At 45.7% G+C, this 27175-nt stretch overlaps 1 protein-coding gene and 2 long non-coding RNA genes across 3 annotated transcripts in view; 1 reads left to right on the forward strand and 2 right to left on the reverse strand.

The window, feature by feature from the left end:
- LOC114486427 (uncharacterized) overlaps positions 1-1503 on the reverse strand; it is a 2942-nt gene extending 1439 nt beyond the window's left edge. The window contains exons 1-2 of the long non-coding RNA XR_003680131.2: positions 1309-1503; positions 511-646 (exon numbers count right to left, since the gene is read on the reverse strand). This is a non-coding gene — a long non-coding RNA (uncharacterized lncRNA). The remainder of the gene's footprint in view (positions 1-510; positions 647-1308) is intronic.
- Positions 1-27175, forward strand: part of STAB2 (stabilin 2) — a 159163-nt gene that overhangs the window by 67474 nt on the left and 64514 nt on the right. Inside the window, exons 22-33 of the mRNA XM_007109862.4 lie at positions 98-209; positions 2912-3092; positions 5325-5418; positions 6636-6794; positions 12276-12371; positions 14035-14130; positions 16617-16664; positions 18158-18294; positions 18726-18840; positions 21659-21736; positions 23812-23910; positions 23998-24105. Coding sequence (XP_007109924.1) covers positions 98-209; positions 2912-3092; positions 5325-5418; positions 6636-6794; positions 12276-12371; positions 14035-14130; positions 16617-16664; positions 18158-18294; positions 18726-18840; positions 21659-21736; positions 23812-23910; positions 23998-24105 — 1323 coding nt within the window. The remainder of the gene's footprint in view (positions 1-97; positions 210-2911; positions 3093-5324; positions 5419-6635; positions 6795-12275; positions 12372-14034; positions 14131-16616; positions 16665-18157; positions 18295-18725; positions 18841-21658; positions 21737-23811; positions 23911-23997; positions 24106-27175) is intronic.
- On the reverse strand, positions 20104-25284 carry LOC114486429 (uncharacterized). Its single transcript, XR_008617573.1, has 4 exons — positions 25220-25284; positions 24040-24140; positions 21635-21808; positions 20104-21374 (listed from the first exon to the last, which is right to left on the reverse strand). It is a non-coding gene; the product is annotated as an uncharacterized lncRNA (long non-coding RNA).

A 27175-nucleotide genomic window follows, 5' to 3' on the forward strand; every position in this document is an offset into this window, starting at 1 on the left:
AGAAGAAGAGGAAAGCAGGCCAGGAAAGGAAAGCATCTGGGACTCCTCGCCGGGGCCGTGTTGTCCTGACGGCCAGGGGCCCTGCCTCTGTTTGCAGTGTGCCGACGGCCTCAATGGCAATGGGACATGCATTTGCCAGGATGGCTTCCAGGGCTCCCAGTGTCAGTTCTGCTCGGACCCCAATAAATACGGACCTCGCTGTGACAGAAGTAAGTGTCGCCTCCTGAGCTGCCTTCTGCCCCTCACCCAGGGTCCCTGCAGCACTGCAGTGCAGTCCTGGCATCAGGTGCCCCTTGGCTTGGTGGATACCCTTATCACAGGGTATTTCTTAAGCGCTTGGATCCCAAACGGTGCACATGCCAGATTGCTGGGCCCCACTCACAGAGCTTTGACATAGGAGGCCTGGGTGGTACCTGAGGATTTGCATCTCTGGCAAGTTTCCTGAGATGTCAACACTGCTGGCCCAAGACCACGCTTTGAAAACCAGTCTTTTAGGGTTTCCCCACATACCTGAAGTGATCGTGGGCTCCATATCAGAGCACAGACTCCCCATCTTTCAAGCAGTCCTCTTCCATCAGCTCCTCCCTTTGCTAAATGTGTGACCTTGGGTTAGTTACTACACCTCTCTAGACCTCAATTTCCTCATCTGTAAAATGGGGATAATAATAGTAACTACCTCGTAAGGTTAGTACAAGTTATAAATGGAAAGTACTTGCCTTAGAACAATGCCTAGCACCTAGTATGCACTACCAATATTATTATCTATTATTGTTATTATTGTTGGTACTGTTGCCGTTATGCTACGTTCAGTGATATAAATGTCCGGAAGCTCATAGAACATGTAGAAAGTTCCACAACACTAGGCATTGAAAAACAAAAATGCAGTTATATAATCTTAGAAAACACATTATGTTCTTAAAAATAACACCATGTGAATATTTAAGTACATAGATAGAAATATACATCTATCTATCTAAGCTAAGATTCGAACTTGATAGAAAAAAAAAAAATGAATAGATCAGAGCTTGCTGTGGAGTCAAACCAACCTGAAGTTGAATCTTCACTCTGCAACTTACTGGCTCTGTGACCTTGGAAAAAATCTCTCATTGAAGCTTAACTTCCCCATTTATAAAATGAAGACAATATTGGTACCCACTTCGTAGGTTGTTGATTAAGTTAGATCATAATTTAGGACTTTAGCCCAGAGCATGCACCTAGCAAATAATCAATAAATGAAGCCATTCTTATTACTATCACTACTAACTCCACTTATCTGTTACAAAACACACCACCCCTCTCCTCTCTTACCTTGTCTGATCTTCACAGCTACACCTCAAGAAGCACAGGGGCTTCCCTGGGGGCGCAGCGGTTGCGCGTCCGCCTGCCGACGCAGGGGAACCGGGGTCGCGCCCCGGTCCGGGAGGATCCCACGTGCCGCGGAGCGGCTGGGCCCGTGAGCCGTGGCCGCTGCGCCTGCGCGTCCGGAGCCTGTGCTCCGCGACGGGAGAGGCCGCAGCAGTGTGAGGCCCGCGTACCGCAAAAAAAAAAAAAAAAAAAGAAGCACAGGACACCAGAGCCCAGCAGATTTGTGGCTGCTGATCCTAGTGCAGTGCTCTTTTTGCCAAATAAGGTTTCCGAGGGAAAAAAAATCGGGTGTGTTTTTTTTTTTTTCAAAGCCTGTTGACATAGGCATTTTTACGAGGCTATAGTAGTCACGATGCCGAGGCTGGGGCAGCCGCGGTGGCTTTCCTGCTCCAAAGCCTCTTGTCCGGGTCTGTTGCTGTCCACTACCTCATGCAGGGCAGCTTCCTCTTCATTCTGGGGTCTTGTTCCTTTGCTAACCAAGCCCTGACGCTCTTAAAAGTTTATGAAAAGTTTTCTTTGTGTTAAATCTAGCTGTGCTTTGCCAGCCCTCACTGTGTTTCTCTTTCCTGGATGCTGGCTCCAAGCCCCGACACAACTCCCTTTCCCGTCAGTCCCTTCTGGGGCGAAAACCACAGATTCCTTCATTTCTGATCACATTCAAGCCCCCAAATCCTTGCCACCTTGCCTTTGAGAGTCTCCAGAATGTTCTCCTTTTCACTTCCACATGCAGAGGAGCCTGAGTCTGATACTCTGCCTCATGTTGCAACTTTTAAATACCTGTAATCAAAAGCAAAGTTAGCAGCTAAAGTTTAAGATGATAACAGGCAGTGGAAATGCCAGTCGATATACTGATCTACTGGTTACTCATGGTCACTAATGGAAATGGAATTTGAAGGTCTGAGCTCAAGTCCCTGTTTGGGAACTTGCCAGCAAGTCAGGCAATTTGTTTTATCTCTCTGGGCCTCAGTTTCCTCATCTGGAAAATGGGGATGGGAAAAGTATTGATACCTATCTCCTGAGACTGGTGACTGTGAATGAGAGGGTACAGGTTAAAGGCTGGCCCAATGCCTAGAACAAGGTCAGTGTGCAAATATTGGGCATGAGTTAGCATTGGTTTGCTGTGATGGAGGGTGAAGAGCAAATATGTAAGCCACACATCAGAGGCTGTGCCGGCAGGAGAAATCACTTCCAGAATGTCTTCAGGAAAAGGTGAGAAATTTCCAGACTAAACTCTCCTACCATGAAGTAGGTGAAAATTGAGCTCCTTGGCCTCTTTCACACCATCACAACCCACCCTCCCCCCCTTCACCCCACGCACAGACACACAAAGCATCCCGAAGACCAAGCTCTTCTCACCGAGAGCTGTCCTAGCACATGAGAAAGACGCTGAGAAATAGCGTCCAGAGCCTTGCGCGTCTCAGCCCCGGGTTCTGCACCTACAGGACTGAGTGGGGGGTGAGGGGAGGGGGCCCTGTCCTCCATGACCCATGTGCCCATTGGTAAGCTTGTCCCCAAGCCCTGAATGGCCCTCTTCCTTCCCTTCCAGGGTGTCTGTGCGGTTTCGGAACGTGTGACAACAGAATTGACAGTGACGGCGCCTGTCTCCCCGGCACCTGCAGGGACGGCTCCGCCGGGAGATTCTGCCACAAGCAGACCTCAGCCTGTGGGCCCTACGTGCAGTTCTGTCACATCCACGCGACCTGCGAATACAGCAATGGGACGGCAAGGTGGGCCGGTCGGGGCGGGGGGGTTGCCATCCTTAACGGCCCATGGCCACTGTGTTACCTGTAGACACACCCAACCCATATCTAAACTCTTCATAAACTAAGACCCGTTCTCTTCAGCTGCCAGCATGGCTTTTTGTTGTTGTTGTTGTTGTTTTGTTTTTGTTTTTGTTTTTTGTGGTATGCAGGCCTCCCTCTGCTGCGGCCTCTCCCGCTGCGGAGCACAGGCTCCGGACGCGCAGGCCCAGCGGCCATGGCTCACGGGCCCAGCCGCTCCGCGGCATGTGGGATCCTCCCAGACCGGGGCGCGAACCCGGTTCCCCTGCATCGGCAGGCGGACGCGCAACCACTGCGCCACCAGGGAAGCCCCCAGCATGGCTTTTGTGGAGAAAGCCTCAGACTGAGCTGGGTTCAAAGTCTGCAGCATTCCCTGCTTTGAAACTTACCAGCTGTGTGACCTTGGGCAGTTACTTAACCTATCTGAGCCTCACTTTTGTCATCCGTACAATAATGATGTTGCCTACCTAGCAGGGCAGTTGTGGAGATTAGAAGAACTGAATGCCAAATCATCCAGCCCCAGGGCTAGTACATCATAGGTGTTCAGTCATGGAAACTGCAATTATTACCATCACTCATGTGAAGGAAATGAAGATTTGCCCACCAACTTTCCAACCCTTCCAAAACGCCTTTACTTCCTAAGGTCATTAATAACTACTCCCCTGTTAAAGGCATCTTATAAGAAATTGGATCGTTGGTCACTGGATCACCATTTGTTTTCTTAATGCTATCTAACATTTGAAGTGGGCTTGCGGGGAACATGTCAGAGGAAATTTTCCTCTCTGGGAATATCTGGTTCAAAGTCAGTAACCATGCAAAAAATATCCTGGGAAATGCAGACAACATGTAGAATTCTTAGCCTTATTTTTGCAGCACTTTTCTTAATTTGTAATTACCTAATCATTTGCTTACCTGTTTGTGATCCATCTCCCGCACCAGTCTGCAGGAAGCATGGGGCAGAGACTGACTTTGCTCTTCCGTGGTGGTACAATAGAAATGCATCTGCCTAAGGAGTTAGTATATACATCAGTGCATAAGGCGAAAGTCACAAGTCACCAAAATCGCCCTTCAAACCTCTTAAGGGAATTCCCTGGCAGTCCAGTGGCTAGGACTCGGCGCTCTCACTGCTGGGGCCTGGGTTCAATCCCTGGTCAGAAACTAAGATACTGCAAGCCGTGAGGCACGGCCAGAAAAAAATAAAAAGTAAATAAATAAACAATAAATAAATTTAAAAACCTCTAATCACCCACAGAGGATCATCAACATGGGTCTCTATTTACTATATAAACTTAGGTAAATCAGTGTTGAAACAGATCAATCTATTTCTTCATTTGGGGACCACCTAAAGTATTTAGTTCTCCTAGGATTCTTGATGCATGAAAAATAATTTTATTTAGAGTTTTGTGAAGCACATATGACTGAATCTGCAACAGTGACGTGGGCATGTGATAGGTGTCCCAGCACCTATCACAGGGCACTCAGTAAATGCTGGTTGACCAAACAAATGAATGAATGAATGGTCCTATTTAATAGCTAAAGTTTCAAGGTGGAGCATTTTGAGAGGAGTGTCTGAGGGCGTGATGGATCATGGAATCAGGCACCTGAGAATGTTGTGCTCTAAGAAAAAGAACATCTGAGAGATCAGAGAAGGGAGAGAGGGGAGGTCTCACCTGCTGGTCATGTTCAAATCACTGAACTGTCACGCAGAAGAGAGCATCGTTCTCTGCTGAACCAGAGGTAATGACTTGAGGTATAAAGAGACAGATTCCAGCCCCATAAGAACAGAAAAGCCGCCCAATGTCGAGCCTGAGAAGGTGCAAGCGTGAGCAAGTGCCCTGCTGAACGCCCCATGTGCATTCACTCTATACCACAGCTTTATGAGGGAGATGCTAGACCCATTTTCCAGGTGAGGAAACAGTCTCCCAGAGGTTAAGGGACTCGCTCAGGGTCACACAACTGCTAAGAGGTGGGGCCTGGATACCCCACCCAGGTGTATCTGACTGCAGACTCAGGAGTGCTGGTGGCCACCATGGTACACGGCTCCCCCGACAAGGGCAAAGTGTCAAGCCACCTGGCCGTGAACACGTTCACCCCTGGCTGGCTGGTCTTCTTGGCGAGGGGTGGGATAGTTGGTGCTTATATTTCTAGGGCTGACTGTGCGCTCACTCTTCTTTGCAGCTGTGTTTGCAAAGCAGGGTATGAAGGGGACGGAAGCCTCTGTTCAGAGATGGACCCTTGTTCGGGATTAACCCGAGGGGGCTGCGGCCGCAATGTGAGTGTTGGTCTTTATTTCCAAGCAGCCGGGTTTTTTAGGAAATCCTGAGGGAAGACCTTCCAAAAGGCAGTGTCAGATGACTTCATCGCATGAGGCACATTTGCTTGAACCCTGCATTTTAAAGATGGTGCCAGGTACCTTCTGTGAGCCTCCACTTCCTAAGTCCACGTGTGCTGGGGGAGCCCGAGGTTCACACGTGCAGGGGTATTGGGCTTCTAAAAACACAGCCAAAGAATCCGATATTGGAGATCATTAGTAATAAACTTCTGATTCAGACATTACAGCTTACAAGTGACTTTCATGTATGTGATCTCATTTGCTCTTCTCACCAACCCAATGAAGCAGATGTTGTTTATCCCCATTTTACTGGTCAGGAAACTGAGGCTCAGAGACCTTAAGTGACTTGCCTTAAGTTCTGTTAGTGTCAGGGGTATAACCCAAACTGACTGTTGCTTTCATTAATACCTTCTGAATATCACCACCACCACCCGGCCAAGGTCACCTTCATTCCTTACCCACAGTTTAATAACTGCTCTCCCTGATACTCCTCTTGGCTATAGCCACAGCCAGAGTGGATCAGATCATGTTTCCCCCTTGCTGAAATCCCTTTGGGAACTTCCCCTGGCTCTGAGGATGAAATCAGATGCACATGCCTTGCCCAACCCTCCAGACTGCCCTTGGGCAAGCCCCACCCACTCAGCCTCATCTGGACAACTTACCTTGCACCTCTCCCTCTGTCCTTCAGCTTCCTGGTGTGGTCATCCTGAAAGGCCTGGAATTGGTCCAGGTAGGAGCTTGGGCTAAAGCATCATACAGACCTGGGTTCATGCCTCTTTACAGCTGTGTGACCTTGGGCAAGTCACTTACCTCCTCTGAGCCTCAGTTTCCTTATCTGTGAAATAGAGATAATCACAGTACCTTCCTCAAGATGATGGCTTACACCTAAAAAACATTCAGAACAATCCCTGGCTCAATAAATGGCAGTGACGTTAGTGACGGTGGCCATTAGCTGGCCAAAAACAAGCAAATTTGTTCTTTAAGTCATCTTATCTTTTCCACTGATCTTAATGCAAATGTGTGTTTTAATCACTTCCTTTGCACTCCATGTAAATATAAGCTTCTTCAGTGTACCTCTGGAAATCCTTGCTTTGCACTTGGAATCTTGCGGCTGGACTGGGGTTTCAGAGGTTTTGCTGCTGCTTTTCCTCCTGTAGGCCGAATGCATCAGAACTGGCAGGGGAACCCACATCTGCGTATGCCATCAGGGATGGACGGGGGACGGAAGGGATTGCTCAGAGATCAACACCTGCCTGCTGCCCAGTGCTGGTGGCTGCCACCACAACGCAACCTGTTTGTACATCGGCCCCGGGCAGGTAGGTGTGATGAGGTGGAGAGCAAAGAGGAAGCAGGATTCCTGCAGTAGATTGTTTTTTCCCCTAGACACAGAAGTACTTTGGCTAGAATTTACTGCAGCTCTTTTATCATTTGTAGCAGTGGGAAAGGGTTAATTGTCGCAACAAACCTATGATGTAGGTACTATTTTTTTTTCACCTTTTGACCCCATTCACCCTCAGCACACCCCACCCCACCCAGCCTCTGGCAACCACCAGTCTGTTCTCCATATCTGTGAGCTTGGTTTGGTTTTGTTTTGTTTTGTTTAGATTCCACATATAAGTGAGATCATATGGCATTTGTCTTTTTCTTACCTATTTCACTTAGCATAATGCCCTCAAAGTCCTTCCATTATGTTGCAAATGGCAAGATTTCATTCTTTCTTTGGCCAATAATATTCTAATGTATACATACACCACATATTCTTTATCCATTCATCTGTTGATGAGCAGTTTGGTTGCTTCCATGTCTTGACTATTGTAAATAATGCTGCAATGAACATGGGGGTGCATATACCTTTTCGAGTTAGTGTTTCCTTTTTTTTTTTTTTTTTTCAGGTAAATACCCAGAAGTGGAATTGCTAGAACATATGGTAGTTCTATTTTTAGTTTTTTGGGGAACCGCCATAACAATTTTCCACAGTGACGGCACCAATTTACATTCCCACCAACAGTGCACAAGGGTTCCCTTTTCTCCACTTCCTCACCAACACTTTATTATTTCTTGTCTTTATTTCATTGTGGTTTTGATTTGCATTCCTCTGATGATTAGTCATGTTGAGCATCTTTTCATGTACCTGTTGGTTATCTGTACGTCTTCTTTGGAAAAATGTCCACTCAGATCTTCCGCCCATTTTTTAATTGGATTGTTTGGTTTTTTGCTGTTGAGTTGTATGAGTTCTTTATATATTTTAGATATTAACCCCCTATCAGATTATGACTTGTAAATATTTTCTCCCATTCCATAGGTTGCCTTTTTCATTTTATTGATGGTCGCCTTTGCCATATAGAAGCTTTTCAATTTGATGTAGTCCCACTTGCTTATTTTTGCTTTTGTTGCCACATAGGTACTTTTATCATTCCATCTTATAAAAGAGGAAACTGAAGCATGGAGAGGTTAAATACTTTGCTCATATCACACAGAAACCAAATTACGGTGTGAGATTCACACCCAGACAGTCTGACTCCAGAACTGCCTGTTTCCTTTTTTTTTTTTTTTTTCAGGTAAATACCCAGAAGTGGAATTGCTAGAACATATGGTAGTTCTATTTTTAGTTTTTTGGGGAACCGCCATAACAATTTTCCACAGTGACGGCACCAATTTACATTCCCACCAACAGTGCACAAGGGTTCCCTTTTCTCCACTTCCTCACCAACACTTTATTATTTCTTGTCTTTATTTCATTGTGGTTTTGATTTGCATTCCTCTGATGATTAGTCATGTTGAGCATCTTTTCATGTACCTGTTGGTTATCTGTACGTCTTCTTTGGAAAAATGTCCACTCAGATCTTCCGCCCATTTTTTAATTGGATTGTTTGGTTTTTTGCTGTTGAGTTGTATGAGTTCTTTATATATTTTAGATATTAACCCCCTATCAGATTATGACTTGTAAATATTTTCTCCCATTCCATAGGTTGCCTTTTTCATTTTATTGATGGTCGCCTTTGCCATATAGAAGCTTTTCAATTTGATGTAGTCCCACTTGCTTATTTTTGCTTTTGTTGCCACATAGGTACTTTTATCATTCCATCTTATAAAAGAGGAAACTGAAGCATGGAGAGGTTAAATACTTTGCTCATATCACACAGAAACCAAATTACGGTGTGAGATTCACACCCAGACAGTCTGACTCCAGAACTGCCCTCTTGGTCGCCACCCTTGACCACACTGTATTTCTCTATAACACTCTGTAATACTCTACAGTTTGTGGGTCACTTTCACGCAACCTCATTTAAGGGAGACAGAGGCAGAGAAAGCTACTTCTTAGGAATTAATCAGCCCCAGGGGAGGTGATGACAGCTGTACTAGGATTGTAGCCAGGAAAAAGTCCTAATCATGAAAGAACTCACTGCATTCTTATGTCTTGCCAAGCAATTACCAACAATTCAATTAGTTTTTGACTCACCTGAGTTGCCACATTGCATATGAGAAAGAAAAACAATTTCTTGGTATCAGTATCAGTTTGCTAAGGCTGCTGTAACAAAGTGTCGCTAACTGGGTGTCATAGAGCAACAAAAATGTATGTCTCACAGATTGGAGGCTAGAGGTCCAGGATCAAGGTATCAGCAGGTTTGGTTCCTTCTAAGGGCTATGATGACAAATCTGTTCCATGCCTCTCTCCCAGCTCTGGGTGGTTCGCTGACAGGCTTTGGTGTTCCTTGGCTTATACACGCATCACCCTAATCTCTGCCTTCGTGTTCACATGGCATTCTCCCACGTGCATGTCTATGTCCAAATCTCCCCTTTTTATTTATTTATTTATTTTTTTTTTTTCGGTATGCGGGCCTTTCACTGTTGTGGCCTCTCCCGTTGCGGAGCACAGGCTCCGGACGCGCAGGCTCAGCGGCCATGGCTCACGGGCCCAGCCGCCCCGCGGCATGTGGGATCTTCCCGGACCGGGGCACGAACCCGTGTCCCCTGCATCGGCAGGCGGATTCTCAACCACTGCGCCACCAGGGAAGCCCTCCCCTTTTTATAAGGACACCAGTCATATTAGACTAGGGACCCACCCTACTCCAGTATGACCTCATCTTAACTAATTACGTATTAGCAATCCTTTTTCCAAATAAGGTTACATTCTGAGGTACTGGGGGTCAGGACTTCAACATATGAGTGGGGGGGGGTGGGATTGGGGGAGCACAGTTCAACCCATAAGAGTATCTATTCCCTTCTGCTCTATCATCCTTTCTGCAGACAAATTTGAAAAGCATGCTGATGGGGGAGATAGAGGAAGAGAAACGACTTTTTATAGTGTTACATAAGAAATAAAATAGGCCATATCTAGGATTGCCCACAGTAGTGTTATTAGTTGGCTCGAAAACTTGTAGATATATTCCAAATAGGCACAAATCCTAACTACCATGAATTTTTATTTTAAAAGACAGACCATGTTTGGGTCAATATGTCAGGGCTGGGGGTGCAGGGACGTGCTACCCCAATACCAAGTACAGAAGATTAAACACTCTTGCTTACAAGGTCTTGCCCTCTCATGTAAAGTTGTATACATGTGCATATATTTGTATATAAGATACCCAATTTACCTTATAAAGCATATATAGCAAATAATACTTACACCCTTAAAGATAAAAATTCATAAATAGGAGTTCTATTCCTTTCTTCCCACAACCTAATGGGTTGTCTTGCATCACCTCTGGATGTATCCACTCTCTAGACCTTTCCCTCAATGACCCTTCACCAATCAAATGTTCCTACTTTCCCACTCTGTTTATTTTTCTGACATGTACCCTCAGCTGTCATGGACTCCACACTCCTCCCACCCTCTCCCAAGGTCCAGCCATGCCCCACTTCCCAGAAGAAACTTCCCAGATCATCCAACCTCCTCTGAAGAGCGCTGGTCCTCATCACAGAAGCATCTCATGTGCCAGTTCATCCATAAGACTTACAGCATCTTTATTACAGCATGTTTATTAAGATTGGACTATTCTTATTTACGTTGTATGCTTTATCTTCCTCTCTTTAGTGAAAGCAGCTTTGAGGTTCATTGCTGGTTCCATAAGGTCACTCAGTACCTGTGTTTGTTATCTGTTGAAGAGATTACTCCTGTTTAAATTATAGGGGTTTTTAAAAATTATTTATTTATTATTTATTTTTGGCTGCATTGGGTCTTTGTTGCTGCCCGCGGGCTTTCTCTAGTTGCGGCGAGCAGGGGCTATTCTTTGTCGCAGTGCGCGGGCTTCTCACTGCGGTGGCTTCTCTTGTTGTGGAGCACGGGCTCTAGGCGCGCGGGCTTCAGTATTGTGGCATGCAGGCTCAGTAGTTGTGGCTCGCAGGCTCTAGAGCGCAGGCTCAGTAGTTGTGGCGCACGGGCTTAGTTGCTCTGCGGCATGTGGGATCTTCCCAGACCAGGGCTCGAACCCTTGTGCCCTGCACTGGCAGGCGGATTCTTAACCACTGCGCCACCAGGGAAGCCCCCTAAATTATGTTTTAAACTTCAAGATAATGTTTAATAATGGAAAACATTTGGGAAAGTAAAAGAGTGGAGAAAAATGAAAACCATTCCCAGCACTCCCACAATCACTGATTGTGTGCTGATGTATTTTTTCTTTCTGGTTTTCTTAATGCACAGGTTTTTATTTTTCTTTACCTTGTTGCAATCCACTGCAGTTTTGTTTGGTTCCTATTCTGTACTTAGCACAGACATTTCCCCATTTTATCATACAACCTACCACTATCATCATCATCATCATATTTAATAGCGGGCCCGAACCCTTGTGCCCTGCACTGGCAGGCGGATTCTTAACCACTGCGCCACCAGGGAAGCCCCCTAAATTATGTTTTAAACTTCAAGATAATGTTTAATAATGGAAAACATTTGGGAAAGTAAAAGAGTGGAGAAAAATGAAAACCATTCCCAGCACTCCCACAATCACTGATTGTGTGCTGATGTATTTTTTCTTTCTGGTTTTCTTAATGCACAGGTTTTTATTTTTCTTTACCTTGTTGCAATCCACTGCAGTTTTGTTTGGTTCCTATTCTGTACTTAGCACAGACATTTCCCCATTTTATCATACAACCTACCACTATCATCATCATCATCATATTTAATAGCTGCATGATCCGGGCCATTGCTTCTGTGGTGTAGTTTGTGTACTACACAAAGCACCCAGCCTATGGGGCACACAGGGGCTGGAACCCAGCCTGCACCCTGCTCACCAAGGTATGTACCCTGGTGTGGACCTCAACCTTCCCAGAGGAAGGGGGGCTTTTTTGTTGCATGATGAAACTGTCTCCCTGCTGAGCCACTAGCCATGGGTTGTCCATGTAGAGGTGGTACTTTACTCAGATTTGCCTGCTCAGAGGAAATGCCTGTTCTAAATTACACAACGTGCCTTCCAGACTAACAGTGGCCGTGTGCATGGATCTTCACCAAGTGGATGCTCCGTGACTTACTTAATCTTTCCCTCTTAGATGGAGGGGCCAATTTTTCCAGTGTGGTGCTCTTTAGGATCTAAGTTCTCTCTGAGACAAATCTCCATATGGCCCCTCTAGGGTAATGAATTCAAAAAGCACCAAAGGACTATCAGACTGGGAAATGTAATGTAGAATGTGGAGACCAATAGCTCCGGAATCTGAAGTGTAATAAACGAAAGATATTAATGGTGTTCTCTAAAAGAGCCAAACAGTGTTGGTTTCCATACTTCATTTTGTGGTACAGTGTGAGGGCAGGGCATGGAAGGCAGTTGTTTTCAATAATCCATTTGACTTTGCTCTTGGAATTACAGAATGAGTGTGAGTGCAAGAAAGGATTTCGAGGCAATGGGATTGACTGTGAACCAGTAACTTCATGCTTGGAACAAACTGGGAAATGTCATCCACTGGTGAGTTACTTGATTTTTTTCATTAATACTTAAAAAAATTACTTGAGAAAGAAAGCAGGTTGGGTTATTTTTTATCTGGGCCCAGTAATGAACAAAGTCTCTCTTACTCCCAAAGGGAGTCCCTAAGTAGAATGTGAGGAATTATTGCAACTTTCACTCCATTCTAAAGCTTGGAAGAACCAACATACAATTGCCAGATAAGATTCCAGGTTAAATCTGAATTTCTAATAAATGACAAATAGTCCTCCAGCACAAATATGACCCAAATGTTAGATAGGACAAATGTAAACAAAAAAATTATTCATAACTTATCTAAAATTTGTACTTGGTATTTTTGTTTGCTAAATCTGGCAATTCTAAATCACCAGGATAATTTAAAGGGTAACTAGACTTCCGTTTTGAATGTCATAACAAAGTTTTACCCAAATTATTAGTGAAAATGCCCATTCAAGGGTAGGTTGAGCCTTGTGTCTAAATTATGGAAGAGCAGGCAAAGATGTTAGAGCTGGTCGTGTTCATGTTTTTAAAAGAACATCTCTAAGCACCCAGCATCAGAACCAATGAAGACGACACCTTAGTCACAGTGCTTTTGCTTGCAAGTAACAGAATCCACACCAATCAGCTTAAGCTAAAAAGGAATTTGTTGGACGTATGCCCCCAGGGTAGCTCCATAGTCAGGAATTCCAAAACTTCCCAAGGGCTTAGAATCAAGATCACGGCAGCTTCTTCCCTCGATCCTCTGAGACCATGCAATTTCTCATTTTGCTACTCCCTGTGCTTTTACTTTCTCTTTGTCTTTGTCTCCCTTTCTCTCTCTCTCTCCCAACTTTAAGTGCAGTTCTGTGCATCTTGGGGTAGATGACTCCCTGTTCTTAGAGGAACGTCTACTGCACTACCAGAGACGCCCACTAACTTAACAGCACTCTGTGTCCCAATTCTAACTCATAGGAGAAAGGATCTGACCAGCCCAGCTGGGTCCAGGTGTCCACATATGAGACACTCAATGATGGCCAGGGAGTGGGGTGACATATCATGAACAGGACTGCCAGACCCACGGCTAGTAGTGTGGGCAGGTGGGTAATATTCAAAGACAGAAAAAATGGGAGGAGATGCCTCTAAAGAATCCGTTACCCAAGAATCATGAAAGCACTTCATAAAGCTGAAGAAGCTCCCACACTCTTGCTTAATTTAAGCCCAACCAAGCCCTGACATTCCACACGTGAGAGGTTATTGGAACTTTCACTTCATTCCAAAGCGTGGAAGAACCAACATAGGGTTGCCAGATAAAATGCAGAACACCCAGTTAAAAGTGAATTTCAGATACACAGTGAATTCTTTTCTGGCACAAGCGTGCCCCCAAATACTATATGGGACATACTTAGACAAAAACCTCTTTGTTTATCTGAAATTCACATTAACTGTGTGTCCTGATTTCTGCTTGCTAAATCTTGGCAGGGATGAAAAGAAAGAATCTAATTGTGATTCCATAAGAAGTGCACCAAACCTGCAGAAAGGGCTGAGGGCCTGTGGGTTACTTCCACCATCTTTCAGCCCCGAATTTGCAGTTCTCACTATAGACGGAGGCTGAGGATTCACAGGTGTACCTCATATCTAATGCTTTAGTTGGGAAAGCAAATCATTTCTCTCCTTTTCTTTGTATCAGGCAACCTGTCAGTTTACTTCTTCTGGTGTCTGGAGTTGTGTTTGCCAAGAGGGCTACGAAGGAGATGGCCTTCTCTGCTATGGAAACGCTGCAGTGGTAAGTCCTCTGAGACCAACTCCAGTACAGAATAATAAAGACAAAAATCTTCAAATTTAAAAGAAAAAAAAAAGCGCTCTTGGCTGGGATGGCTTTAAAGTGCTCTACCAATCATTTGCTCCAGATTTTATCTGAAGCAAACTGCTTCTCATAAATGGCATATGTGCTCTGTGGGTCACAAATTTTCTACAAGTTGAAGGGAGGTAACTTTTATTTGGCACCTTCTGTGTACCAAGCGGTCTTGGCTTCCCTTTCTTGCCATTCTGCCTCTCTCTAGTCCCAGACTTCCCAAATGAGCAAATAACTGGCCCCTGCTGAGCTCTCGGGCACTCCTGTCCGGGTTGTGTGCCTCCTATAGGTACCCAGAGCACCTTGTGCTTACCCCTGTCTGGGGGGGTGGCGCGTGCATGTATGCACGCACGCACGCGCACCTTCTGTGTACCAGGCACCTTACTAAACCCTTAACATGCTGCAGCACCCCCTTTAAACCACAACCTCTGGGCTTATGCTATTATTATGCCCATTTTATAGATGAGGAAACTGAGAGCCTAAGCAAACTTGCCTAAGGTCACTCCGCTGTCTCCGTGCAGAGCCCAAGCACTTAACCATTAGTATGTTCTATCAGCACAGGGCACGTCCCACCTAATTGTCTGTCTCCCCACTGGACTGTCAACTCTTGAGGGCAGGTCTTTGTCCTTGTTTCCTACTTCACTCCTACTGTTCATAAAGATTTGCTGAGATGAGAAAGTAACTTGGTGACTTTTCTCATCACTCACTTTTTGCTTGACTCACTGGAGTTTGGTTCCTACCCCTCCTCTCAATGGAAACCACTGGCGTAACAGTGCCCAGGGCTGCACCTGCCCTAATGTGCTCCCTGGCAGCTGCAGCATCTGACCTTGGCCTCCCTGCCTATCGGGGTCCTTCCTGCTCTTTACTGAACCTGTTTCTCCTACTCATCCCATCAGGCCTGTCTCCTGACATTCAGACCAGGGAGTGTGGACCCAACATTTTCTCTGCACTGTCCGTGGGCCACATTTCCTAAAACCTTAAAACCCTAAAACCCTGCTTTCACAGTGCCCCTCACCTCCCATGGAAAACAAGATCAAGTCCAAATCCTCGGCCTGGTACTCTGAGGACTTCACATGGACTCAGCTCACTTCAACCAGCTTAGCTGAGCTGTTGCCTTCCCAGCTGTCACCTTCCTGGCTCTGTTCCCCTCCCCCATGGACCCAGCCTCAGGTCTTTCTGCCAGCAGTTCAGGTCCAGCTCGTGCCCTCCTCTCCTTGAAGGGATTACCCGAGCATCTCAGCTCTTGTACTTATCCATTTACTAACTGATTTACTTTTTAACCGGTATTTACTAACTTATTCCATAACCTCAACCACTTTCAAAAAGGAATTAAGACAGCTCTGAGATGTATTGCCTTTTGGTAAATTTGCACATAATAATTGTTGTTGCCATTTTCGTGGTGTTTAATAATTTTTAAAATGTTTTCACATACATTAATGCATGTAATGTTCATAATCCCAGGAGCAAGGCATCATCATTTTCATTTTTCAGGTGAGGCACTTGAGTTCTCAGAGAGGTTAAGTGACTTACCCAAGATCACACAGCTGGTAAATGGCAGACCCAGGAATTGAACCCAGACTTTTTAAACTCAAAGTCTAGAGCTTTCTTTAATCTATCACATCTTCAAACATAAGTGATCTACCAGCACTCTGCGTTATTTTTTCGCATCCTAACATCCCCAAACAACTGTAAGTTGCATAAGATCAGGGGCCATCTTTTCTCTTTCATATCTTATATCCTCCCTCACTCCAACCTGGTGCCAGTTGTGATGGTTCAGTACATATGTTCATTAACAAACCCCATGGTGGATAAGTTAAAAATAATTGTGGCTTAAACCTACTGACTGTGTCCTGCATGCCATCTTCCATTCTAAGCACTTTAAAAACATTAACTCTTCCAGTTTCCACACCAACACTATCAGTTGGAGCTTTCATCATCCCTGTTTTTTAGCTGGGGACATTGAAGCCCAGAGAGATGAAGTAACTTGCCTAAGGAACTAGGAAATGGCCAAACCAGAAAGAAAACCCGAGTGGTTTGGCACTGCGTCCCAAGCCCCTGCTCAATGCTAGCTCTGAAAGGGGGCAGTTTACTGAGTTCTGTGACCCTCCTGTAGGGCTGGGTGGCCGTGTTCTTACAACATAAATTCTGATTTTGACGAATTTGAGGTTGTTGTTTCATTTAAAGTTTCTGGAATTACTCCTTTACCTCGAATATAGAAGATAATTCAAGCCATTCAACATGAAAGAAATGCATGGCTCTAGCAACATGGGGATTCATCCAGCCTGGGCATCATTCATGTCGGCATCGACAAGGCTGGCAAGGACGATGCCCAGACATGCCCTGTGATTGTGCCTCTCATTGATCCTCCTCTGTGTTCTCTCTCCTCTCTCCTCCCTCTCTTGCATGAAATGAATAAGGAATTGTCCTTTCTCTCTGCAGCAGCTATATTTAACCAGTGGATAAATGTGAGTACCTTTGCTGGAATGAGGATTGGGAATATACAGTAATTTTAGATATTTGGACTACGTGTAACAGAAAACTGAAAATGCAGCTGGTGAGGGGGAGGGAGGGAAATTGTCTAGAACGGTGGTTCTCAGCTTTGATTCCGCTTTAGAACCACATGGAACAGATGTTTTTCAATAGCCATGCCTAGGCTCCCACCCCCAGACTCTCTGATTTGATTGGGTAGAGGTTTGACCGGGGCATCAGTGTATTTTAACACTTTCCCAGGTGATTCTAACATGCCACCAGGACTAAGAGCTTCCGGTCTAAGATAAGCTGGGGTGGTTGACCTTTCAACCAATCCAAATATATATGTATAACTTCATTCATCAAAAGAGGTATTTTTGAAAAGTCGGCATAATTCATCACGGTAATTCACCAAATTATATTTGGCATTTATAGTTGCAGTACTATCATAGTTCATGTGTGTTTAGCCCTCAGCCCAACATGCCCAGAGGAGCTTTTCCCTCTCCTTTGGAAAGTTCTATAACAAAGAGTCTAATCCCCACCATCCCCAGTTGTCTGAATCTCTGTCATCTTTGCCTGAGTGGCCCAAGGTGGCAGGTTCAGCCAGCCATCGTGACAAGTGGTTTGTCCCTTTTAAGAAGACAGATGCCAAGATGCACAGTATCTGGTCAGCAGCCACTCCAGGACACCTTCCTGTTGCTTCCACGTGGGGTCTCTCTCTGACCCCCATCACATGGGAGAGCAGGGACTGAGGGTCCTATAGCAGGTGCTAATTTTCATACAGACCCACCCCACACTCATTAGCTTGCCCTGTGGTGTGGTAGACCCACTCGTCCTAGCTCACAAGAGCACAGCTTTCCCAGCTCCACCTTCTATGCTGTTATGGCGGTAGCTTGGAATCAGCTATGATGGGAGAACTTACACCGCAGAAATCAGCGAACACTATGAAGCGGGGCTTTTGTTGGTTTGTTTTTCCTGGAGAGCCGGTTGTGAAACATAAACCCACCACTGCTTCTACCCAGAAGTAGCTCTAGGTGAGTAGATAAAGTTTGATTTCAGGCCTCCAGTCTCTCTCTCATGCTGAAACTGTTCCTGTAAACTTCCCACCATCCTTATTCCAAAGGCATCCAAGGATTCTCAAGGTTCTCTCTACACACGTGTGCACACACACACGTGACACTGTCAAGACTATTCTCTGCCTCTTCGTTTAGACTAAAGGGTGAATGACTGATAATGACCCAAGTGGGACCTGATCAGGAAAATTTGCCTTTTGTCAAGGGTCACACGTTTAAATAAAAGGAATGAGTCTCAGAGGGAAGAGGAGGCATCAGCCAGTAGGTGGGATCGATTTGGGAAAGGGGGGTCCCTAGGACCTTCCCAGTATCTCTGAAATTATATCACATGGGAAAGTGTCATCTCTGCCAAGCATTAAGTCAGCATTGGTCCTCTGACATGAGTCAGGCCAGTGTCTTTTCCTTCTGCGATTCAGAATGCCTCCCTGCAACCCATGCTGTCATCCGCCTCAAACCTCACCATCCTCGTGCCTTCCCAGCAAGCTATTGAGGACATGGACCAAGATGAGAAAGCCTTTTGGTTGACCAAGAGCAATATTCCCACCCTCATAAAGTAGGTATTATGTGTGTTTTATTCTTCATGATATCTTACTGGCATCAGTGTGAGTGAAGTTCAGTGAGGGGGGGCCACATGGTCCTTCAGACCCATGCAACTGACCATGTTCCAGGACCCCCTCACCTCCTTACCCCAGGACGGACGTCGTCAACATGACCGACAGCCAATTCTGTGCTAACTGCTTTATGTACAATCTAGTTAATCCTCCCAAGGACCCTGTGAAATAGACAGAATTATTCCCATTTTATAGATGTGGAAGCCGAGGTGCGGGGTGGTTAGTTCACTAACCCCAGGTACCATGGCTGAAGTTGCAGGGGGAGATTTTGAACCTGGTAGCCTGGCTCCAGAACCTACTCTCTCAACTTCTCACAATGGCACTGCCTCAAGCATTGATACCGCATTACAGCCCTTATGGACTGTCGTTGTAGGTACCATACGCTACTGGGCACGTATGGAGTGGCCGATCTGCAGGGCCTGTCACCTTCTGACACGCTGGCAACGTCTTTGCAGGGCAACTTCCTCCACCTGGCGAAGGCGGATGGGGTAAGAGAGCATCGTATTGTGTCTGTTTAGTGGAAACTTGTGACCTGTGTTCATAGTGTACTTTTAGTTTTTTTCTGTTAGGGAAATTTCCAAACATGAGCAAAAATAAATGGAGAATAAAACCTCCACGTAGGTATCACCCAGCTTCCAACAATTAGCAACCTGTATTCACACACACACACACACACACACACACACACACACACACACACACACACAGAGTTACTCTGTAGCAGGGATAGTATAAAATGAAGCTCTCTGCCCACTGGTTGGCCACAGGCTGTTCCTGACAGACAACAGACTGATCCGGAAAGGCAATCCTTTCATTTCTTCTGGGTGAAGGCCACGCAGTTTCACAACTTTGATTTTGATGTGTGGTTAAGAGCTGGTTATTGGAAACCTACTAATTGAGTCATTCGAGATTACTACAATTTTGAATTAAGCTAGGGTCAGTCAACAGATATTTATTGGGACTTCTCTGGTGATCCAGTGGTAAAGAATCTGCCTTCCGATGCTGGGGATGTGGGTTCAATCCCTGGTCGGGGACCTAAGATCCCACATGCCGCGGGGCAACTAAGCCTGCACGCCATAACTAGAGAGCCCGCGTGCCTCAAACTACAGAGCCCACAAGCTCTGGAACCCGCACTCCACAACTACAGAGCCCATGCGCCCTAAAACCCAAGCACTGCAACTAGAGAGAGAAAACCTGCACATTCACAACTAGAGAAAAGCCCACGCACCACAATGAAATATCTCGCATGCCTCAACGAAGACCCCGCTGCCACAACTAAGACCCGATGCAGCCAAAAAAATAAATTAACAGATACTTATTGAACACCTCCTATGCTCCAGGAACTGATCTGAGTGTTGGAGACAGGACAGTGCACAGGAGAGCGGAGCCCTGTAGAAGCTCACCTTCTGGCTTTTTCTATAGTGTTTCAAGGACTTGGATTCAGTTTTCTCTGAGGAAGTCTGGCTGCCCTGCTGAATGCGGCAGTGTTTTAAAGCTCTTTCTATGAACTGAACAAGATGAAAATGGAGACTCTACTGGGAAATGAGAACTGCCCCATCAATGGAGCATGGGCCAGAGTCAGAATGTTCTAGAATTGCGGCTCTAAAGCATTTCTGCCTACCTGCCCATCAGTGATGGCGCTGTGAAAAGGCTCTATGCCTAGTATTACCTAAATATATGTGCTTCATCAGATCATTCCTTTTAGAAAGCAGAAAAGAGTTACATACGGTCCCATGGACTCTTTACATTTTATTACAATAATTCTAGAACATTACATGCATATATCAGACAATGGGTGGTTTTCCATTGGTGTTTTAAATCACTGATGCTCTGAGCAAGCATTAATTGAACACCCACCCTGGGGAGGTTCATCCCAGGTTCCGTAGATTCAGAGGTAAATCATTCAAGACCTGTGAGCTGCAGGAGCTAACCATCAAAGACACAGTTGTAATGGGTTCTTTCTTATGCCGGATGTAAATGTCTCCCTGTAACCAGAAGAGATGTGCAAGGTAGCCAGGAATGTTTGTTTCAGGACCTCTGCTGATGTGCTCAGGGTGAGGCAAGTCCCCTCTGCACCCAGGGTTCCCAGGAGGAATTTCAGACAAAGGGCAGTGGTGGGAGAAGAGGAGAGGAAACCAGAGAGGGCAGAGCCCGGATGTGTCATGCTTGGTCGGTGGCTGCGTGAGCGGGCATTTGGGTTTACTTAGCTCCTTTCCCCGTGTAATTAATATTCTTGAAAAGTCAGTAACTATCTGTATTAGTTTGCTAGGCCTACTATAACAAAGAACCACAGACTGGGTGGCTTAAACAACAGAAATTTTTGTCTCAGAGTTCTGGAGGCTCGAAGTCCAAGGTCAAGGTGTGGGCAGGGTTGGTTCTCTCTGAGGACTGACGTCAGGCTCTCTCCTTGGCTTGTAGATGACCGTCCTCATGTTCACATGGTCTTCTCCCCACATAGCTGTCTGTGCCCAAATATCCTCTTCTTATAGGGACACCGGTCATGTTGGATTAGGCCCCACCCTAATGACCTCATTTTAACTTGATTACTTCTGTAAAGACCCTGTCTCCAAATAAGGTCACATTCTGAGGCACTGGTGGTTAGGACTCCAACATACGAATTTTGGAGACACAATTCAACCCACAACACTATCTGCGGTGTTTTTCCAACTGCAGGGTCACTTTAGTAAGCCTCAGCCAGCACTTTTTTTTTTTGGCAACGTTGGTTCTTCTTTGCGGCGCACGGGCTTTCTCTAGTTGCAGCGAGTGGGGACTTCCCTTGTTGCAGAGTACAGGCTCTAGGCGGCACGGCTTCAGTAGTTGGGGTGCATGGGCTTCAGCAGTTGTGGCACGCAGGCTCAGTAGTTGTGGCTAGTGGGCTCTAGAGCACAGGCTCAGTAGTTGTGGTGCATGGGCTTAGTTGCTCCGCGGCATGTGGGATCTTCCCGGACCAGGGATTGAACCCATGTCCCCTGCATTGGCAGGAAGGTTCTTAACCACTGTGCCACCAGGGAAGCCCCCAGCACTTTTTAAATGAAATAGAATGAAATAGAGTAGAATCAGTGATCAGGTGCCTCGCACATGGTAGGGGAAAGTATTATTTCATTTCAGTTGTGTGTGTGTGTGTGTGTGTGTGTGTGTGTGTGTGTGTGTGGTCAAAAGGCTCACAATTTAAAAATATTTCTGACTTTGTGTCATGGTCCAAAAGTGAGAAGGTCACTACTACTCAAAAAGTGGGAAACCCAGAAATAATTCAATCCCTGGGTGTACTCTGTAGGGACTCACCTTCTCACTGTGGTGCGTTTACAGAATATCACAATCGAAGGAGCGTGCGTCATTGATGGTGACAACGCAGCCACAAATGGAGTGATACACATCATCAACAAGGTACGAAATCGCCTCCTCCCACACATGCTGAATCTCTTCTCCTTTTGTTATTTATCCTCCTGTGCAGTATCTCTTTGGGGAAAGAATACTTAGCCTTAATATAAAAATAACCTGTATTGTGCTACATTATTTTTATTTTAAAACCATTTAGAGGCTCTACTGATTCGGTAAGACTCAGTTACTACAGACTCAGCCTGTATCCTGCAATGGGTCCTGTATAATGTGTGGCCACATATATCATATTTCTTAGTTATCAGAACATCTTACAAGGTACACGGAAACCTTAGTATTGGGAAGTCCATACACCCAGATTGGATATAATCAAGAACTGGAGGAGAGGCAACTGGCTATGTATCACTGGTCCTCTGCCCTCTGCATTACTGTGCCCTAGGAAAAAAAATGGAAAAGGGTAGGAAGGGTATTGTTAGAATTTTTATTTTCTTCTAAGATGCAATTCAACAGTATTCAAAGGTATGAAATAGGGAAAAAAAAGTTTAATGGGAAACGAGCTTTTAGACTATCCTATAATTTTCAGTTACTATATTAAATATCTTCATTTAAAATTAAAGTTAGAATTTAGGGTATATTGGGAAATTTTGAAAAGCGGAAGATTAGAAAAGACAATTAACTACTTGCATTTTAACTAAAATTATTCTCACTTGGCACTTACATACTTTTTTATTTCAAGTTACAGAACACATTCACTGTCTCTGTTCAGAAAAGAGAGGCTTCTTATAAGACTTCTGAGTGCAACACTTTGCAAAGACCTTGCAATTCTCTTGTACTACCAAGAGGCATTAAAAAATACACCATTTTCTGAGCAAGTGATAGGTCATTTGCAGGGAACTATACTGGGCTTATGGCTTCATTTATCAGAAGGCAATATTACTTACCAAGAGTATTTTTCTTCTCCAATACTGGCTCTTCAAAGTACTAAAAAGAATCTTTTTTTAAAGCGTAAAATTACCTCTTCTTCTCATTTACATTTTTGATGAACACAACCTCATTAGTAAAATGGCACCTCAGCCCATGTCCTGTACTGAGCGTTATTATCGCGGGGGCCAGTTCGAGTCCCACCTCCTCTGTGAAGCCATCCCTGGTCCCTGCAGCCCATATCACCGAGGCTGACATAGTGTCAAGAGGGTAAGTTCTAGAATCATACAGCATCTCGTTCAGGCACTTAACTAACTGTGTAACCTTGGGCAAGTTACGTAACCTCTCTGAGCCCCATTTTTTCTTCCCTATGAGTATTAAACAACACCTTCTCTCTCACCGTCTGCTGCCTAGGGAGACCTCAATACATGTCATTTTTATTCCCTTTTCCTTCCTCTGAAATCCCGTGGGATTTCTCAGTATAGAACTCATTTGGCATAACTGTGCCCCCTTGTTTTGATAGTTCTTTATGGAATAGGTCGTGAGCCCCCATATGATGGCGTGTCCCGGAGGGGTGGAGCTGCATCTTTTCTCTGTCCCTCATCAGCATTACCACCTCACCTTGTGTGCAGTGATATTGGAATGACTGACAGCCCTCTAGGCGCCAGGCATTGTGCCAAGTGTCATGTATTGCATTATCTCATTTGATTTTTATGACGACCCTAAGAAAGTATGTGCCATGCTCCTCACTTCTGAAAGGAGACCACTGAGGGTCCTCATGGCTAGGTAACTGGATTGAGGAAGAAGTTTATGCGGACACAAAGATCCATGGCCGCACATGAACTGATTCAAGTTCACCGCTTAGCCTCTGGGTTCCAGTGGCTCATTAAGGAGCTCCTTTTCTACCCGTCCATCGGACACTGTGGTCCCCTTTGTTAGGGCCACCATGAACAGTTGTGCAGGTTGCTCCCTGCCTAGAGGTACCTGGTCTGGTGGTGGAGTAGGGCTGAAATCCAACCCACTTCACTTCCCAAACTATGCACCCCTGTTTGGTCTTGCAAACGATCAAAGGAAAAGGTACCTTGTTCTCTATGTGCAGAGGCTTCATGATCACATATTGTTATGTGACATGAACCTATGTACTAGAGAGCAGCAAGTCCTACCAAGGCAGGCTAACAGAATTTTGGGGCTTCCTTTCCCAGGTTCTGGTTCCCCAAAGAGGTCTAACTGGCTCCTTACCAAACCTACTCACCCGGCTGGACCAGATGCCTGACTATTCCATCTTCCGGGGCTACATCATTGCAAGTACCATGTTCTCTGCATGACCCTCTGCTCGGGTTACCTGGGAACAGAAGTCCCTCACGCGCTCCTGTCTCTTTCCATCGCAGCAATATAATCTGGCAAGTTCGATCGAGGCTGCTGACACTTACACGGTGTTTGCTCCAAACAACGACGCCATTGAGAGTTACATCCGGGAGAAGAAGGTCACAACTCTGGTAGTATCAGCAATAATAACCTGGGAAATTATTTCCTGGAAATTCAAACACTTAAAGTTTTTCAGTCCATCAACCATGTACCATTTCACTCTTTCATCAAAACTTCTTTGTCGATATCCAGATATTTAACATAAACTTGAGCAGAAACTCTCTCATACCCGAACCTCCTCCAAGCCAGAGCTACTCATATATTTAGTTTGTACCCCTGGAAGCACACACTCAGGCTCACATACACAAGGATGAAGGCATCCCAGGAACCTGGAAACATCTGCATGGCCACCCCTCCTCCCCTGCCTGGCTTCTCCCTGGTCTCATGCAGTGAGCTGTCAGCAGCTGGGACCTAGAGGGAGTGCACTGTCTCTGTCTTCCTCCTATGCGCCCCATCTCTGTCTTCGCTGATTCCTAACATCTGGGGCTGAACAGTCAGAACTTGTCAAAAGACTTTGTGAAATAATAGAAAGCTCCAATCCTGTCACTCTCTGGCTCAAAACCCTTGGGTGGATCTCCATTTCCTGAATGACTGAGTCCAAGCTACCTCCCCAGGTTCTTAGGGTCTCCATAAACTGGCCACGATTACCTTCTATTCAGTGCTGGCGCCAGAATTTCCATTTAGAAGGAGCCCAGGGGTGCCCCACACCCAGCCCCATAGTGGGAGGACAAGTTTAAAGCTGTAACTACACAGCAAGCACGCTGTTTTCACTTCTCTCTTTATATAGGGTAACTGAGATGAGGATGCTAAGGAGATGGGGGCTGATACTTGAAGTTCCGCTAAGCCACCCTCGGGCCCACTGCTGTCTCCCTTCCATTCTCTGCAGATACCATGTGGTCTAACCAGAGTGATGTCATACAGACCCTAAAGAAAGCAAAGGCATGTTCAGTGCCCTTGCTCCTATCTACACACACAAACACACACACACACACACCCCTGCCCCCTCAATCAGGAAGGCTGCCCTTCCTCCTTCGATGCCTCCTGAATCCTCCCCACCCATTCTTTTTTTTTTTTTTCTTTTACATCTTTATTGGAGCATAACTGCTTTACAATGGTGTGTTAGTTTCTGCTTTATAACAAGGTGAATCAGCTATACATATACCCATTCTTCAAGTCCAGTCTCACCTCCTCAGACAAGCTGGCTCTGGCTCCTGAGCTGCAGAAAATCTCTCCTGCCTCTGAATTCAGACCATTAGTACTCCCTTCAGCACTTACACACCTGGTATAAGGAACTGTCTTTTCAGGCGGGTGTGTCTTAGCTCTCCAACTGGATGAAAACTCTGTGAAGGGAGGAACGGTGTGTTAGACTTTTTAAGTGCCGTGCTGAGCAAGCAGGACTCTTGGGATGGAAGTGGAGGTCCTCTTTACCGTGTCTCCCCAGCCCCAGCCCTCCGCCATCCCTTTGAACCTGTTCAGTGGAATGGTGTGTTAGTTTCTGCTTTATAACAAGGTGAATCAGCTATACATATACCCATTCTTCAAGTCCAGTCTCACCTCCTCAGACAAGCTGGCTCTGGCTCCTGAGCTGCAGAAAATCTCTCCTGCCTCTGAATTCAGACCATTAGTACTCCCTTCAGCACTTACACACCTGGTATAAGGAACTGTCTTTTCAGGCGGGTGTGTCTTAGCTCTCCAACTGGATGAAAACTCTGTGAAGGGAGGAACGGTGTGTTAGACTTTTTAAGTGCCGTGCTGAGCAAGCAGGACTCTTGGGATGGAAGTGGAGGTCCTCTTTACCGTGTCTCCCCAGCCCCAGCCCTCCGCCATCCCTTTGAACCTGTTCAGTGGGGAATATTCTTCTCCTGCCCTGGGATAAACCCTCAGGCAATCCCGCAGCCTTTCTGCTTCCCCAGAAAGTCCTGTCATCACTGTAAGTCACAAACACAGTCTCAATTAAGTAAAAAAAAAAAAAAAAATCCAGTTCCTTGTAAAAATCAACATTTTGAACTGGATTTAGAATTAAATCGTCTTTCCTCACTGCTCCATGCTGGGCTTCGTCCAGAAAGGAAACTGGAGGAGGGGGTTTGGTCCTTGAATCAATCAAGGTCCATCAGAGGGTGGCAGGAGGGATAGATTGGGAGTTTAGGATTGATATGTACACGCTGCTATATTTTAAATAAAATGCCTTTCCATGAAAAGAAATCAGTATGGAAAGGTAAAAATGATTGCTAAAAAAAAAAAAAAAAAGAAAAAAAAAATCAAGGTCCATCAGGAGACAGCAACCGTACCAGAGAGAATTCAATATTATGAATTGCTTATTGGGTATACAATTATATAAATATAATTGAAAGGTAAAAAAGAGATAGCATAGAAGCATCTATAACCCCAAAGGCTGGGAGAACGAGGAAAGAGGTCAGAACCACTAAAAGTTAGAAATATGGAGGAGCCTGGAGGAGCTATAACGCAGACCTCTGAGGACGGGGTGCCATTCTGCTTGTGGCTCTGACATTGGAGGAGGGTCCCTGGGGGTCCAAGACCCAGGCGTCTCGGAGATGCCATTGCCCAGCTGGTGCTGGCGTCTTGGGGGGAGGGGGACATGATAAGGCCGGTCTGGGAGTGACAGGCCTCTGCCACTTGGATCCAGCTGCCGCTGGCAGGGTGATGAAGGGCAGCTGGGGTGACGCCCCCATGCCCAGGAAGCATGCAGGAAGAGGAGATCCCTCTAACAGGCCTCACAGTCTCCCTGGAGCACTTGCCACTGGCAGAGCCAAACAGGAGACCTGGCAGAGGAGAAGTGTGCACTGTGGTCCCAGCCCCACCGCAGAAACAGCGTAGAGGGTGGTTTGGAGCTGAGACAATAATCCACCATCTCTCCTTCCCCATATGACGCTTCTATTTCCTTTCCTGATCTCACTGAATTCAGTTTTGGTCTCACCGGGTTTGCAGTTAGGACCTGTTGATGGTCGGGAAGAGATGTTAAGAGGGTAGGAAGTTCTTATCTAACTGGTACCGTCTTGAGATGCCACTGCTCTCTCGCTCTCGCTCTCTGATGGGTTCTTTGGAGACCCCACCCTTCCCTGGTGCTCTCTGACTGCAGTTCCCCCCACCTGTGTCATGCATCTCTTCCTACAGCCACTTTTT

This window comes from Physeter macrocephalus, chromosome 6 (genome assembly GCF_002837175.3).
Source record: "Physeter macrocephalus isolate SW-GA chromosome 6, ASM283717v5, whole genome shotgun sequence".
Classification (NCBI taxonomy): Eukaryota; Metazoa; Chordata; class Mammalia; order Artiodactyla; family Physeteridae; genus Physeter; species Physeter macrocephalus.